The sequence below is a fragment of the Carcharodon carcharias genome, chromosome 12 (assembly GCF_017639515.1).
Source record: "Carcharodon carcharias isolate sCarCar2 chromosome 12, sCarCar2.pri, whole genome shotgun sequence".
Taxonomy (NCBI): Eukaryota; Metazoa; Chordata; class Chondrichthyes; order Lamniformes; family Lamnidae; genus Carcharodon; species Carcharodon carcharias.
This window is the reverse complement of record NC_054478.1, coordinates 48,883,896-48,901,692: the sequence shown is the minus strand read 5'-3', so window position 1 is coordinate 48,901,692 and position 17,797 is coordinate 48,883,896. Positions and strand designations below refer to the sequence as shown.

General features: G+C 37.3%; 1 protein-coding gene across 22 annotated transcripts in view; it reads left to right on the top strand.

Moving 5' to 3' along the window:
- LOC121284774 (R3H domain-containing protein 1-like) overlaps window positions 1-17,797 on the top strand; it is a 131,243-nt gene that overhangs the window by 25,990 nt on the left and 87,456 nt on the right. For 17 of the 22 annotated variants that reach the window (XR_005944539.1, XR_005944538.1, XM_041200383.1 and 14 more), the window contains exons 4-6: window positions 4,742-4,951; window positions 13,279-13,320; window positions 15,120-15,209. Coding sequence is in view for 20 of the 22 variants with exons in the window: in XM_041200383.1 (XP_041056317.1) it covers window positions 4,781-4,951; window positions 13,279-13,320; window positions 15,120-15,209 (303 nt within the window). In the remaining 2 variants the exon portion in view is untranslated. Of the gene's footprint in view, window positions 1-3,673; window positions 3,788-4,741; window positions 4,952-13,278; window positions 13,321-15,119; window positions 15,210-17,797 lie in introns of all 22 variants that reach the window. The other 5 variants (XM_041200401.1, XM_041200392.1, XM_041200399.1 and 2 more) reach the window with 3 other exon arrangements.

Below are 17,797 nucleotides of genomic sequence, written 5' to 3'. Positions count from 1 at the left end.
TTGTGTATCGCAAAGCAATCAATAATGATCATGGAAATAATGGAAGGGAGGAAAAGGGCACAGTTAGTCGAACGAGGAAAAGCAAAACAAAGAGATAGGGAAATGGGCTGTTATAAAGGTGCAAGTTTAGATTTAACCAAGTGGAGCAAAGCTAGTATGACACTAGAGAATAATTCTATCAAGTGCAACTTCTGCATTTTGTTCTTTTTCTCCATGTGCAAAAATAATCATTGTGAATGTTTCTTCTGTGGTGGTCGGAATTTCAATTCTGTTGACTTCAATCTAAAATTTAACCGATATATTTTGGTTTTTTAGAAGAAAGCTTTATATAGCACAGAATTAATTGATCACCTCATTATAGTGTTTGTAGTAGTGTAACAGCTCTAGCACCTTGTAAATTAGATGTCTTGAGCTTTTTTAATGTAAATTCAATATTGCAATAGTGTGTAGGAACAAGAGTAAGGCCATTTAATCATTCAGGGCTGCTGTACCATTCAGTTAGATCTGTGCCTTGACTTATTTACCTGCGTTTTCTCAGCATCTCTTCATACCTTTACCCGACAAAAACCTATCAATCTTAGACTTGAAATTTTTAATTGACCAACATCCACAGCTTTTTGGATGAAAGATTTACAAATTGGTACTATTATCTGTGGGGGTGGGGGTGGGAGTGAGGAGGGGATTGCTTCCTGATGTCATTGTTAAATAGCTTAGCTCGAATCTTAAGATTATCATCCATGTTCTGGATTTCCACACCAAAGGAAATAGCTTACTTGCACCTGCCTTATCAAATCCCATTATCACGTAAAAGACCTTGATTAAATCACCCCTCGCCTTCTAAAGTTTATGCAAGTTGTTCCTATAATTTGAGCCCTGGTATCATTCTGGTGAATCTATTGTACTCCCTCTAAGGCCAGTATATCTTTCTTAAGGTTTGGTGTCCAAAATTGAAGGCAATACTACCAAATGGGGCTGCTTTAAGGCTCTGTCTGACTGAAGCATCAATTTTTTTTTTATTCCAACCCCTGAGTTGATGGTTCATTCAGCAGCAACCTCTACCATCCAAAAGAACAAAGGGAGCAAATACATGGAAACACCATCATCTCCAAGTTCCTACCCAAGTCGCACACAATCTTGACTTGGAAATCTATTGCTACTCCTTCATTGTTGTTTAGTCAAAATTCTGGAACTTCCTCCCTGACAATGCTGCATACCTGCACCACTTGGACCTCAGCTGTTCAAGAAGATGGCTCAACACCAACTTGTCAAGGGATGGGCAATAAATGCTGGCCTTGCCAGTGACGGCCACATGCTATGAATGAATAGATGAAATTCCATCGGTCTCCTCTTATTGTATAGCTGTATCCTAGTTTTTAGTAGTTTGTGTCCACTGTCACCTAAATCCTTTTGCTTTTTTACAGGTCCTAGTCTTTAAACCCCACCCCCACATCAAAAAAAAACTTATTCTTCTCCACATTGAAATCCATCTGCCATAATTTTTCCCGTTCATTCTATTTCTATATCCCTTTGTAATTTTCTGCGTCCATAAATGCAACATTATGTGCTTCCTAATCATCTGCATACTTGAATACACATTTTTTCCCTCTTTGGGTCATTAATATATATGGTGAGAAGCTGAGAACCCAGTGCAGATACACTGGAGAAGACACTTGTCAACCTCTCCCATTGACAGAATACTCCCTTTTGTCTTTTTGTCTTATGCCTCCCATAATTACCAACCAAAGTCACGTGGTTGCCTTCGGCGAGTTCATGTATTTTTATTTTTATTCATAAGCTCTTTGTTGAAACCTCATCAAATGCGTTCTGGAAGTTCATATAGTTGACATCTTTAGGTACTCCCCTATCCAGATGCTGGTGACGTCAAAAAATTCATCTGGATTATCTGACCAATCACAGACCCATGCTGACACTCTTTGGGTTATACTTTTATAAGTGTTTAGTCTGTCTAGCTTATGAAGGATTCTCTTCCTCCATTAGCTGAGCAAATCATCTATCTCTTTTTTCTTGAATCCTCCAAAAAGTTGTAACTAGAAAAGCCATTAGAAAAACTTTCCTCCTTTTCATAGTAATTATTGCAGGAAAGTGTATAAAGTTACCTGCTCTTTATCATTCATGCAGAAAGAACTGTCAAGTATATAGAAACAGGTAACAAATGTGTATAACATAAGATGATTTGATTGTCAATAGCTAAAATGGCAAATCATTTACTATGACCTGAAAACATCTGATCAATGTGAAGCATTTACCATTAAGGCAAATTTGGTATTGGGATATGTATGTAATAAGTGGGATTAATGACATTTATCGGCACTTTTACATCCTCAGGACATCTCAAAACATTCAATAACCAATTAAGAATCTTTGCAGTAGTAGTATTTTTTGTATGTAAGAAGAGAATAAAGAGAATAACTTGGTATTCCTTAAAATTGAGGATCAAGATGTTTAAGAATAATCATGCACAATCAGGGTAGAACACACATGGTCAAAATGCCTCTTTAACTCCTCCTCTCTCTCTCTCTCGCTCTCTCTCTCTCTCTCTCTCTCTCTCTCTCTCTCTCTCTCTCTCTCTCTCTCTCTCTCTCTCTCTCTCCCCCCACCCCCCCACCCACCCATGAGCATAATGAGCTCAGTCCTCTACTTGTATTAGAGTAGGGCTGCTGACACAGTTTCTGTGTGTGAGCACATGAATTCTTTGGTCATCAGCTCTGAAGCTAGACTGTGGTTGTAACTTTTTTTCCATTCTGAAGATCATATTTCAGCTTGTGCAATGGAGAATGTTATTGCTAACACAGTTGAGTTTTTCCTGGGTCATGGCTGTGTTGCAGGTGGGCATGCTAGGAAATTGAATGTTAACAGAGCAGTTGATTTATTAGTTGCTGGTGTACTTAATACTCACCTCTTTGCATATGAAAACTGGAGTATTGTGCTAGCTTCCCCTTGGTACATGGGTTCAATAACTGAATACTCAACATGGATGTCTGTGTGGGGAGCAAGTTCAGAGGGAGCAACAGTTTCTGCATTGAAGTTTTTTTTCTCTCATGCCATTTGTATGATACAGCAGTGACTTCATTTCTTGCCATTTTTCTTTAACTTCTATAGGGGAATAATTTTGTGAATGTCAACTTGATGATGAAGAGCTCCCTGATTAGGTCATGATGTCATCCAAGATCTTGTAATAAATTCTGCAACCCTCTTTTTAAGTAGGCATACATATGGAACTTCAATCAAATAACTTCTGAAAATCCAAGTTAATTATATCCATTAGGTAGCCTTAAAACTGCTAACTTGCAGGAAGTAATTCTCAAAGAATTCCTGCAGATGAAAGCATCTGCTTTTTGCCCAATTTTTCCTTTCATACTTAATTCTTTTTTGATACAGTAGCTAGTGTAGAAAAGGACCCACTAATGTTAGAGAAAACTTAAATCAAATAATTAATTTTCTAAATTTTATGTTTATTTTCTCTTGTATAATCTCTTCTTTCCCAATCTGTGCTCACTTCAAGTTGGGAATGTTCTGAAAATTATACTGAGCTTAAGTTCCATAGCCTAATCAATGAGTGTCTGCAAGCCATGTCACCGTGGAGGGATCAAGTGAGCCTGATCCTGTCCTCCTAATAATATTTCTAACAATCAGGAACTGTCTGCTATTTTAGGGATACTGTCACCAATTGCACTGCCCCTCTGCGGCCATGGTTGTCATTGACTAATTCATCAGGATCAAACCTGGGATCATCCTGAGTTGTATGACTTGTCAATTCAGGCAGAAGGTAAAATGTAAAGTAACATTTGCTGTAGACCTCATAATTTAATACATCTTTTCCATGCCCTATTTTAATTTTTATTGTGCTAGTGGAATAAAAGCCTCCACATAAAGCCTCTCGTCCTTGATTTTATCTTGGCAAATTTTTCTGTACTCTCTTGATGTTCTCAGCCTTTTTCCTGAAACAGTGTACCCAAAGCTGGATATATTATCAAATGTGATGTTATCAATAATTTGCATAGTTTGTCTTCTATGCTCCCTATTTAAAAAACCTGGTGCCAAACCACTTTTCTAGCTTCATTCACTTTCAGGATTTATATGTCTGCGCACCTGTGTCTCCCTGCTATTGTACTGCTTCTAAAGTTTTGCCATTTGGTGTATGGCTTCTCATTACTCTTCCTCGCATTTCTCAACATTAAATTCCATCTGACATTCAAATGTTCAATTTACTAACCCATCTGTAGCTTCCTGAATTCCTTTGCAGTCACCTTCATGTTTAACGTTATTACATATAAATTTGCAAACCACACATGAATTACTGTGCTCTCTCCATCTACATTCATATGCATGCTGTGTGAAGAGCAGTAGTTTACACTCTACTAATTTGAAAAGTATCTATCATCTACACGTCAACTTCTTATCCATTCTGCCAATGTCCCTTCAATACCATCTTCATTGATCTTGATAGCAAAGCTCCATTGGCATGGCACCTTATCAAATGCCTTTGAAAATCCTAATACACAATAGGCAATATATTTCTTGTATTGATGTGTTCTGTTGCTTCTCCAAAGAATTATATTGAGGCTCCAGATCTAAAGCTAGAATGGAACACTAAATAGTAATTTTGCCATATCGGAGGCGTCTGTATCTATTTGAACAGTTAGAGAAAAATGCTGCTGTTTTAACATATGAAGAAAGTTTGCTCTGTAATTCAAAGCTTGTATTATGTATCTTGCTACAGGTTCCATGTTTTTGGTAGAATGCAGAGTAAACTTGTTTAATGAGGATGTCTGATACTAGTATTATAAAAGAAGAAGCTGAAGCAATGAGGGCTAAAGAGAAATCCCTTAAGCAGTCAACATTAACAGAAAGCCTGGTAAAATCAGAAAGCCATGAACCAAAGGCGGTAGAAAAGGATGAAAGCTGTATGGATAACAGAATTGACTCTCAGGTAAGAGCTGTTAAGCTTATCCACATCTTCTAGAATTGATATAGGTCTGCTATTTCCTCTGTTACTATTATGAGTATGAAATAGTTTCATGTTGACATGCAGTATATATTTGAAAAATCATTTTTTAATTACATTTTTAAAAGTTATTTGGGTGGAGTCTGTTAGCAATTTATCAATTTTGAGCAGAGTCTTAAAATTTAAATTTGGTTTCCTATCTGGCTTTCAATTACTTCAAAACAATCGGCTTCTGCTTGTGGGTAACTTATTGACGCATGCATCCAAGTTTAGTTTTACAATATACATATACTTGATATATTACCAAATATGAAGTTACCAACAATTTGCATATATTTTAAATTATCTCTGTTTTTGTTTTCTATACTCTGATTTGCTGTAATTAATAAAACAGTGAAGCTACTGCATTAAAAACAGTTGGACATTTAAATTTGGAGATAACTTATTTACCACATTTACTTTTCTAAGGTAGGATTTACCGTTATTGCACAATTCAAACACAGAAATTTTTGTCATAGTCTGATTTACAAAAAACAAGACACAGACACAAACTTAAATGTAAGAGATTTAGAACAGAGACCAAGAGACACTTCTTTTAAGCTTGTAGAGTTCATTTCTAAGTAGTGGTTGAGACAGATGCTTTTCAACATTCAGGATTCAATTCACAAGGCAAATGAAGGAAAGAAGTTGAAGGGATTTAAAAACAGAGCATGTAAATGTGATTGGGACTATTTGCCCATTTGGAGCGTTATTCCTTTCTTTAAATGTTGACCCAGGCTGGTTGGGCCAGGTGGCTTATTTTTTTGTGTTGTACATGTAACTATGTTACATCAGAAGATGCCATTACCTGCACAATCTCTTGTTCAAAATGTGCAAGGCTTAAAATCTAACCATGAAAATTTTTCGGGTAACATTTTAAATTAAACCAGTAGCAAGTGGTATTATGTGTCCAGTAGCATCGCATGTCTGAATCATTTGAGTACTGATTTTGATTTTACCACACTGCCCCTCAGTGTTTAATTCTTTATGCTTAAGATTTCAAATGTGTTTGAAAAGTTCATGTAGCCTTGTGCTGTAGGTTGTTTAGCTGAGTGAGTAACATATGCAATAACATTAGTAATAACAAATTGAAGTATCTTGATTATTGTAGTAAAATGTCATGAGATATTTTAAAGGAGCATAACCGGACAAAAATTGATACTGAGCTAAAGAAGAAGACACTAGGATGTGTCTGAAAGCTTAATCAAAGAGGTGTCTTTTAAGGAACATCTTCAAGGAGGAGAGGTGGAAAAGTTTGAGCTGTGAATTCCAGAGCTTAGAACCTAGACAACTGAAGGCACGACAGCCTGTGGCAGGGTGAAGTGACACAAGAGGCCACAACTGGAAGAGTGCAGAGTTCTTAAAGGGTTTTAGGGCTGGAAGAGGTTACGTGGATGGGTTGAGGCAAGACCATGAGTGATTTGAATTCATGAATGAGAATTTTAAAATTTCTTTTGGACTGGGATCCAATGCAGGTCAGCAAGCACACGAGTGATAATATAAGAACATAAGAAGTAGGAGCATGAGTAGACCACATGGCCCATTGAGCCTGCTCCACCATTCAGTACAATCATGGCTGATCTTGGGTTTCAACTCCATTTTCCTTCCTGCTCCCCAAATCCCTTAATTCCCTGAGAGATCAAAAATCAGTCTGTCCCAGCCTTATATGTATTCAATCATGGAGCATCCGCAGCTCTCTGGGTGAGAAAATTCCAAAGATTCACAACCCTTTGCATGAAGAAATTTTTCCTCATCATAGTTCTAAATAATCAGCCCCTTATCCTGAAACTGTACCCCCGTGTTTTAGATTCCCCAACCAAAGGAAACAATCTCTCAGCATCCACCCTATCAAGCCCCTTCAGAATTTTGTAGGTTTTAGTGAGATCACCTCTCATTCTTCTGAACTCCAGAGAATATAAGCCTAATTTACTCAGCCTCTCATCTTAAGACAACCCCCTCATCCCAGGGACCAATTTAGTGAACCTTTGCCATACCAGCTCCAATATCCTTTCTTAAATGTGGAGACCAAAACAGCACACACTACTCCTCATAGCTATGTAATTGGCTTTGTTTTAAGTTTAAGATTTATGCTTGCGATTGGAATATGTCACTTTCAAACTTAACATGGAATTCAATGCTACTATGATCACGATTTCCATGTGGATCTTTTGTAAAGACATTACCAATTAACCCTGCTTCATTACACGATATTAGATCTAAGATACCTTTATCCTCAGTTGGTTCCACTATGTACTGCTCCACGAAACTGTCATGAAAACATTCTGCAAACTCATCATCTAGACCATTCTTGCCAATTTGACTGTCTCAGTCTGTATGGAGATTAACAACCCCACAATTATTATATTTCCTTTGTTACAGGCTCCAATAATTTCTTGTTTAATGATCTGCTTAACTTAGATCTAATGTTGTCATTGCTGTCACAGACATGGTTCAAAGAGGGGCAGAATTGGAAGCTCAATATTCCAGGATATAGGGTCTTCAGGCAAGACAGGGAAGGAGGTAAAAGAGGAGGGGGCATTGCAATATTGATCAAGGAATCAATTACAGCAATAAGGAGGAATGACATCTTAGAAGGCTCCTCAAATGAAGACATATGAGTAGAACTGAAAAACAAAAAAGGAGCAATCACATTGCTGGGAGTGTACTATAGGCCCCAAACAGTCAGAAAGAAATAAAATAGCAGATATGTGGGCAAATTTCAGAGGAGTGTAAAAATAATAGGGTAGTAATAGTGGGGGATTTCAACTTCCCCAACATTTAACTGGCTTAGTCATTGTGTGATAGGCTTAGAGGGAGCAGAATTCTTAAAATGCATCCAGGAGAGCTTTTAAGCCAGTATGTAGAAGGTTCTACAAGAGAGGGGGCGGTCCTGGACTTAATTTTAGCTGGGCAGGTGGTAGAGGTATCAGTGGGAGAGCATTTTTCAGATAGTGAATATAACTCTGTTAGATTCAAGGTTGTTATGGAAAAAGACAAGGATGGGCCAGAAAGCAGAGTTCTAATTTGGGGGAAGGCCGATTTTAATAAGATCAGATATGATTTGGCCAGGGTGGACTGGGAGCAGCTACTTATAGGTAAATCTGTGTCAGAGCAGTGGGACTGATTCAAGAAGGAAATAGGGAGAGTACAGGGCCAACATATTCCAGTAAAGACAAAGGGTGGGACCAATAAATCTAGCGAATCCTGGACGTCGAGGAATATACAGGATTGGATAAAGAGAAAAAGGGAGGTTTATGGCAGGCACCGAGGGCTCAAAACAGCAGAAGCCCTAGAAAAGTATAGAATGTGTAGCGGGGAACTTAAAAAGGAAATTAAGAGAGCAAAAAGGGAGCATGAAAATACATTGGCAGGTAAAATAAAGGAAAATCCAAAGTTAATTTACAAGTACATTAAGAGTAAGAGGTTAATTAGGGAAAGAGTAGGGCCCATTAAGGACCATAGTGGTAATTTGTGTGTGGAGCCAGAAGACATAGGTAGGTTCTAAATGAGAGGGACGACGTGGGTATGGAAATCAGACAGAGGGACTGATATAATTAAAGAAATTAGCATAGAAAGGGAGGAGGCTCTAAGTGGTCTGGCAGGCTAAAAAGTGGATAAATCTCCAGGCCCAGATGAAATGTATCTCAGGCTGTTGAGTGAGGCAAGGCAGGAGATAGCAGGGAAGCTGGCAATAATTTTCAATACCTCTCTGGCCACGGGAGAGGTGCCAGAGGACTGGAGGACATCCAGTGTGGTACCGTTATTTAAGAAGGGAGGAAGGGATAAACCAGGAGTGTGTTAATTGATTATTTTTCCTTAATTAATTTATAATTAATAAACCCTACTACTCCCAATAACCTTTTACTATTGCTGGTAGATCTTAATACTACCAATAAAAACCTTACAATTATGAATGAATTGCACACTTTTGAAAGATGAAGTAGCAAAATATTCACCAACCAGTCACTTACCTGTTTCCCTGTGACCTCACACTTTGATTATTACTCTCTCCTGTCACACTGTTTTCAGAATCCTCTCACTCTTAATGGCCTTGTTCCCCTCATACCCTCTCCCTGTTAATGGCCCAGCTGCTCCTCTCACTGTATAATGGCCCCACACTAGACTTGGCCACAGGACTTGATGCGAGTTAGGATACAGGCAGCAGTTTTAAATAAGCTTAGGTTTATGAAGGGTGATGATTTGAATAGTTGAGTATAGAGGTAACTAAAACATATATTAAGGTTTCAACACTTGAGGCAGAGGCAGAGACATGCAATGGCATGGGGTGGAAGTGAGTAGTCTTTCTAGTTGAGAGAATGAGGTCTAGCTCCGTTCATGGTCAGCCAGAATGCAGTTGCCATGTCTAGTTCAGGTTGGCACAGAGGACAGGAAAGGAGGTGGAATCAGTGGTGAGAGAACAAGGTTGTAGCAGAGCCAAAGAAATTGGCTTTGGCCTGCACAATGTTTAATTGGAAGAAATTGGACTGAATGTGGGACAAGTGGTCTGCTAACAACAATGTCGATGGAGGGTCAAGAAAAGTGATGTATGCCAAGAACACCCAGCTCCACCACACCATGTGGAACCTGACACGTGTCTTTGAATAATGTATATAGCATGTAGGAAGCAGCCAAGGATTGTGAACTTCTGAAGTACTGGTGGTCAGGGGAGGAGGGGGTGTGGAAGAGAAGCCAATTTAGGAACTTCACTGGTTATGGCTGGATAGGTAAGAGTGGAACTAAATGCAGATAGTCCCATTCAGTTGGATGAAAGGGGAAAGGAGTGGGAGGAAGATGGTGAGATCTGTCATATCAGGCCACAGGCAGGCTGAGATTGATGACTCGAGATAATGCAACCAAGAGGATGTAATTTGTCACTTTAGTTAGGAGTTAGCAACAGTGAGTTTTCTGCGTTCAAGGTGAGGGTGCCATTTCCATTTTCAGTTGAAAATGTCTGAACAACTGTGTGTAAAAGTTTGCACTTCAAGCCTTTTGAAAACAAGACTTTGGCTGTTCCACATGTGGTTAATTGGGACCACTGTATTTTTCATGGTAGAGCTTAAAGAATAAGCATTTGTAATATCTGGCTTTGTTGACTGTTAAATGCTCCTGAATACTGCATTCTTAAATGATGTGGGAAAAGTTACAACTTGCATAATGCATAGTTTAGTAACATTGCTTGGTGTGGACATCAGCACCAATATATTGCAGTGCTACCACATCTACAGTATCTTCACTGACTTAAGTGGTAGGAAACCAAATGACAGCTTTAGCTTTTTGTATTTCCAGATTTTCATTTTTTTAAGATTTGCACCAAAAGTAAAAAGGATTCAAATTTCTTCACTAACCTTAAAATTTTGCTATATTTGGCAGCTTACTACCCCACATTCCTCTTCACATAAAATGCAGTTGCCTTTGTTACTGTAAACTGGCTGATTTCTTTTTACCCTCTTAAGCTAGTGACTTGATTGGAAAAGATATTGTATTATGCAAGTATATATTTGTAACTCAAACAACTTGTAATTTATAACTGCTAACAATGCGTCATACTGAGATTGGTATCTATAGTATAATGTGACCCTTGTTTTCAGATTTTTTAAAAATTAATCAAAACTATTGAGCTATAGTAGCTTATGTAACCAGAAGTTTTTGAATGCCTTATCAATTGCTTTCAGTGAGATATTTGGTACAACTGAATTTTCTATGGTTTAACGATTGCATCTTTTCCACATGAAAACTACGTTAACCTTACAGAAAAATAAACTCTGAACCAATAAATAATGCACTATAACATTGTATTATTTAGCAATAAGGGGGAAAAATAAATGTGACAGAGTTGTACTATATGAAGAAGGTAATACAGGAGAGGAAAGCTGGAATGATTAGGCCTGAGGTCATTAATTCAATCATTTTCAAGCAATGAAAGTATCTGTATAATGACTGAAAGCAGTCAATTAGTACACAGCTATAAATTTCTTATGAATATTCAAGTTTTTTAAATTTTAATTCATATTAATATGTACAACTCTCCGGTACTTCAAATTAGAGATAAATTGTTATCCCCAGTTTCTGAAAACCACCAATGGCAAGGCTGCAGACTAAAAAGAATGCCAGTTTGATCTTAAGAAATAGGAGGTGGAGTAGGATATTCGGCCCATCAAGCGTGCTCTGCCATTTGATAAGATCATGGCTAATCTGATTGTGGCCTTAATTCTACTTTCCTGAATCAGAAACCTGTCTAATTCAGCCTTAAATATATTCAATAACCTAGCCTCCACTACTCTCTGAGAAACAGCATTCCAAAGATTACTGTCAGTAAGTACTTGTTTATCCAAAGAGTGACCAATGTGTAGAGCAGCCACCTGGGTGAGTGGTGGAAGCAAAGCTCTGGAATCATTGAAAAGCAACAACAATTTTGTATTTATATAGCACTTTACACATAAAATGTCCCAAGACTCCTCATAGAGGCATTATCAAACAAAATCTGACACGAAGCCACAGAAGGAGATATTAGGGCAGTTGACCAAAAGCTTACTTAAAGAGTTAGATTTTATGGAGTGTTTTAAAGGAGGGAAGCAAAGTGTCGATGCAGAGAAGTTTAGGGAAGTATCAGAGCTTGGGGCTTAAGCCATGAATGGTGGAGTGATTAAAATTGGGGATGATGAAAAGCTGGAATTAGAGGAGCGCAGATATCTGAGGGTGGTTGGGCTGGAATTACTGAAATGAGGAGGGGCCAAGCCATGTAGCAATTTGGAAACAACGATGTGAACTTTAAAATCAAGGTGTTCCTTAACTGGGAGGCAGTCTTGGTCAGCAAGAACAGGGTTTATGAGTGAATAGGATTTGGTGCGAGTTATGATATGAGAAGCAGAGTTTTCGATGGTCTCAGAAGGTAGAGTACAGGAAGCCGGAGAGAAGTACATTGGAATAGTCAAGTCCGGAGGCACTAAACGTTTGAACGAGAGTTTTGGCAGCAGAAGAGCTAAAGCAGGGACTGAGTTAGGTAGTGTTGCGGAGGTTGAAATAGGCTGCCTTGGTGACAGCATGGATATGTAGCTAAGAGTTCTCCTTGTAGCTTAAACATGACACTGAGTTTACAAACAGTCTGGTTCAGTCAGTAGAGGCAGTTAGATGCTGTGATGGAGAATAAGGGAGGTTTCTGGTGTGCTAGATGTATTGAATGACTTTCTTTGTGTATTTATGCCAATAAAAATCAACTTTTATGAGCTGGGCCTGTTGGCATCATTACATTTGTTGGCATCCTTGGCTAGGATGGAAGATGTATATATCAAAGAAAAATACTGATACTTGGGAACTCATGAAGAGTGGTATCTACCTATTAAGTTTGCTTGAGCTAAATTATGCTTAGAATTTCATGTTGAATGAATTGTAGATCAACATGGTTGTATACAAAATACTTCTGAATATTCTTGTTAATATAATGTAAAAAGTCTTCAGATTACAGCCGTGGGTTAGATGGTATCTTAACTGTTGTTTAATTGAAGGTGACAAATGCAAATTTATCCATCATGCCATTCAAAATTACGTATTTTAGGAACAAATTTTAGGAAATTGTACAATTCCTTATGATAATAAAAATAAGATTCATCAAGCAAATTTTGTTAAATTGCTTTCCTTGTACTTGTCCAGTTACCAAAAATAACATTAATCATATCTACTGAATTTTGCATATGAGACAGTTAATTACCTTAAACATTCTACATGTTTAACAGCAGCATTAATGCCAGATCTGAAGATAAGTTATGTTGAACCCAGAATGCTATGCTTTTGTTTGTGAAACCATGTGTATCAATGATAATCCTAGAACAGTAATGTTTGTGGTCACTCGTAGTTGAAAAGAGAACTCTCAGCAGTGGATGCATTTATAATGAGGGCTCCAAATGTTTTCTGCTAATTTTCTTTGTGTGTGCTGGATAGTGGACCTCTACTTAGTAAAGAGCTCAGTTTTATATTTTTTGGTTTAGTCAGCCTGCTATTCTAGTCTAACACATTTATGAAAATCCAATTCTGCATTCTCATATTGGAAGGGAAGAGAAAATAGGAAATTTGGCTGAGTTACCTCATAACACAGCCCATCAAGTTGAGCTGAAGATTTCTGATTGTTGAATCACATTGCTTGGTTTGTAATTGAATATATTGATTCTGGGTTAGATGCCATTTGGCTCAGGTGGATATTTGAAAGTTCAGTCCTTTGGAAATTTATTGTCATATGTATTCAATTATTTTACTGCAATGATCTCTTATCCACCGTGCAGAGACAAATACAAAGTCTTGGACAGGCGGGGAAAAGGTCAAAGGTATAGTAGAAGTGTGTTATAGCATGCGAGAGGAAATCATTTATGCTTGATGACTCTATTATGACTATTGTTTGCAAGAAATGTATTTTATTTAAATCGTTTTCTTTATTGCGGCACTTTATCCTCAAAGATTTGTATCCTCATGCATGTATACTTGCCCCAATTTGGGTTTTGCTGTACAAATTTTTTGCAGTGCTTTTTATAGTGGCTTAGTGCTTCACTTAGTAAAGTTCTCTATGTTCAGTTGAAAATGAATTAGGTGCTTTTAGATGTATCCATATTTTGTGATTGCTCAACTGTGTGTAGTTTTTCATTCTGCTTTTGTGAAAGCATTTTTGGACCAATAGCAATTGTGCATGGTGGTGTGCTTAGTGCTTATAGCTCAAAGCAAACTTTTCTTTGCTTTTTGGGAATTTATTGTCAAAGAGTATATATTTAATGTTTGCTCTGGGTATTATCATTGCCAGTTTTATTAAAACTTGGAAAAAGGTGCATCTCTAAGATGCTTAAAAAAACTGTCTGGGATGAAAGACCTTATCATAAGATATTCACCAAAAGATCAAATCACCAAAAGATCAAATCACCATTTTTTAAGAGAATGCACTTTCATTGGTTCCTAATGCATGGAAATAATTGACAACATGCCACATTATGCAAAATGTTTACCATATTGAAATGAGTCAGCTGGCTTGTGGAAAAATAAATAGTATCCAGTCTGTTTCTCAAGTGTGCATGGAATTGTGCAAATTATGCACTTCTCTGTTTTGAGGTGCTTAATGACACCTTGAGATTTATGTAATGTCAAAGTAGGTCAAATTTAACACTAGAATGTTCTGTTTATGTATTTTCATGTACTTTTCCATAATTTTTAGGTTGTATTAAATTTATATTAAACTGTCAAATATAATTTTTAATTGTGTTTTCTGAGGGTCCAAGATGTTGAGAAGCCTAGCTGACAAACATATGGGTATCCTGGTGCAAGTTAATTTGTAATTTTCATCTGAGTTTCCATAATTTCACAACAGAACTAACTTCAACATTCCTATTCCCATGATTTTGGCAACGTTATCTAGTTCAGTCCTAATTATAGAGTATTGGTAAATGCACCTTCACATAAATATGAGACAATAAACCTATACATACTATACCTAGCCAAGTGTACACTTCTATATTTATGGCAGGATTAGATTGAAGGAAATTGTACAACAATTGTTTTGGGTTCTGAATTTTGTATACTTAAGTGAAGTAGACTATTTAGGCAATTGCTGCTGGAAAGTATATTGAAGACTGTACCCTGTAACAACATAATATGGCAGTACAGGTTATTGTCATCCAGTTTCATCAAATAGTTTAGATTTAAATGGAGGGGGGCCGGTTAGTTCAGTTGGCTAGATGGCTAGCATGTGGTTGAGAATGCCAACAGCACGGGTTCGATTCCCGTTCCGGCTGAGGTAGACTTGGGACCTACCTCCTCGCCCTGTCCCTGAGAGCAGAAGGCAATGCCAAACAACCACTGACAAAACTGCCAAGAAAATTGGCTGAGGATGAAGCATCAGCAGACAATGGGCCAAGGACTTGTCTTTGGGCAGAGTGCACATTAAGGAAGGATGATTTGAATATCCAAACAAATAAATTAAAAATCTTATTGGATATTTTGAAACTACAAATGAGCTTTCAAACCTCATTTTAAGCTGTTGCAGGGTATATGGTTGGAATGAGCTAACGTTTGATGAAATAAATGTAGCTAAATATACTTCTGCGTCACTGCATTTGCCCTAACAATGAATGTTTTCCTTTAGTCAAATGCAAAGTTAAAGCTAGTAAGGAGCCTGGCTGTGTGTGAAGAGTCTTCTCCTCCGCCCACAGCTGATGTTCCACGGGATAATCAGGTAAAATGCAACAGTACATGGAATAAGTAAAAATTCTAGTCCGATGGTGTAGCATTTTATTTCTTTAAATAAAGGCTTTATTTCAGAGAGAAATAATTGTCTTGTTAGGTTCTCATCATGCATTTAATGCACAATGGTTACATTGCAGCAAAGTTACTTGAACTTAAATTTGGAAGAATAGGAGCTGAATTGTGGTAATGTGCGAAAAAGCACACAAGTGTACAAAACTTCCGTGATTTACATACAAAAACAAATACTTCAGTAATAAGTCTACCAAATTTAATCCCATTTGCCATTTTTACTGCATCTTCTGGAACTCAATGGTTGCAATAAGTTGTATAGTTTTACTTTTCATGATTTTAGTTTGCTTCTGTGTCGGTATTTGCACTCTTGAAGATCATGCAGTGCTAAAAAGATAGCGTCTGGCTTTCGGGTTTAATATTCACTTCAGACCATTTTCAAGTATGTCTGTTTACAAGTGATGAACTGTACTAAGCTAGATATTTTAATATGCTGGTGAGATAACTAAAATAAATTAATTCTATCTTCATAGCTTGCATTTGTACTCAAAATAATTTGAGAATATTAACTTGTTACGGATGTTACATAGTAGAAAGTTCGTTGCTTGTACCAGAAGGCTAAATTGTTAGATTTGAGCTCCTAATTACACCTTTGTTTTCCCTTCTATGTAAGTACTTTTGAATGTAGGTATGCCACATTAAATGTTTGTACATTTGTGAAATTCAATGAATTTTATATAAAAATAAATCACTTAAAAAACAAATGTAGCTAGTTTCATAGTTGTGAATGGTTAACATCATGCATGTGAGACTACAGGGCCAGGAACAAGAGAGCAGACATAGGGGGGAAATTCCAGAATTGTGCTCTTTCCTGAAATGAGGGAACATAATGAAGCTTGGTGGGTTAGCAAAAAAGTAATGATGTTGGACTGCATAACTTAAAGCTCAGTTGTACAAACAGAGCAGTTGAGGTTTAACTTGAGTTTTAGGGAATCGCCTGTTGTCCAAAAAATTGGGAGCAGATGTTATGATCTAAAATTGCTGAATTCAGTCTTGATTCTACAAGGTTGTTAAATGCTTAATTGAAAGATGAGATACTGTTCCTCAAGCTTCCATTGAGTTTCATCGAAAGTGTGTAGGAGGCCAAGGACAGAGAGGTCAGAGTGGGAATGGAGCAGGTACTTAAAAGTAACTTGTCATTTATCCATGGTAATAATTCACTGAGTCTGAAATGTGGTACCTTTTTATATGCTGCATAACTTTAAATCTTTTTAAATGAATTAAGTAAAATTTCTTTGGTCTTGATTAGTTGCAGATATGTAAATATGTACACCAAGATTGTACAAATCTCATGCACCTGGTTGTTAGCTTGTGTTCATTTTTTTTGTTATTTGACCATGTGTGTGTGAGAGAGAGAGAGAGAGAATGGAGTAGTCATTTGACTATATAGTGAAGATTGCTACTTTTAAAGATGTTGTATAATTGTTAAGAGATTTTTAAAAAGCTGGGTTCAATGTCTGCAGTGTAGGTGAGACAATTAGGACTTGGAAGAAGCTGTGTTTTCCTGACAAATCTTGGAGTTAACCATTGAGTCAGTAATGTGATCTATGTAGATTGAAACTGAAATAACTTGATGGTTTATTCTGTGTTGTGATTTCAAGAGTGATGAGCCATGTTTATTTTTCCCTCTTTTCATGTGTAAAGGCTACATAATTTAATCCAACATCTTTGAAATGCTTTATATTCAGGAACATAAGGGGTTTGTGACAATTTGTGCGTTGGTTGACACAGTAGAGTAATTTAAAACGTGTCTAGAATAACCAGTTACTCAAGTATTTAATTCATATATGTAGGATATTAAATTTTGTATAATTGTGTACACAGCCTGTGTCACACTTCTATGATTTTCTCCAGACTTATAATGCTTGATGATGCCTGGGATGTAATGCCTAAGGTAACAATCTAACTTTCAATGTTAAAACGATGATTGATTAACTTGCAAATTCAATATCCTAACCATAGGTTGCACTGTAGCTCCCTTATCTGTATTTCCCAGCGGGTTGTACACATGAAATACTAATCATCCACCCCATCTCACTTCTGTTCCTGCATTGCCAATTATATACTTCTTTGTTTGGCTATCCCTTAGTTGCCTAATTCTTTGACTGAAATGATTGTTTAAGCTGCCCAAACTTGGGTCACCTTCAAATTTTTGCTGTCCCTTAAGGCCTTCTGACTTGGCTGTTTAACCTTTACAGCTTTAGCCACACCAAAAAGCCTACTTCTGTTGCCTAATTTTTGCACAATCAGCTGTTTCAAAAGTAAACTACCAGTTTTACAGACATGTTGAAAATAATGCAGCAGAAACAAAAGCGATTTTAGGGGTGCTTGGCAACGATGGGAATAGTTAGACCTTGCCTGACAGGTGGCTTAATGAAGGATAGTCAGCAGAACCAGGCCAACACTTGCTTATCTTGTGAAGAAAGATTGAACAGGTTGGTCCATAGCATAATGAAGTTTAGAAGAATGAGAGCTGATCTTATTGAAATGCGTAAGACCTTGAGGTGA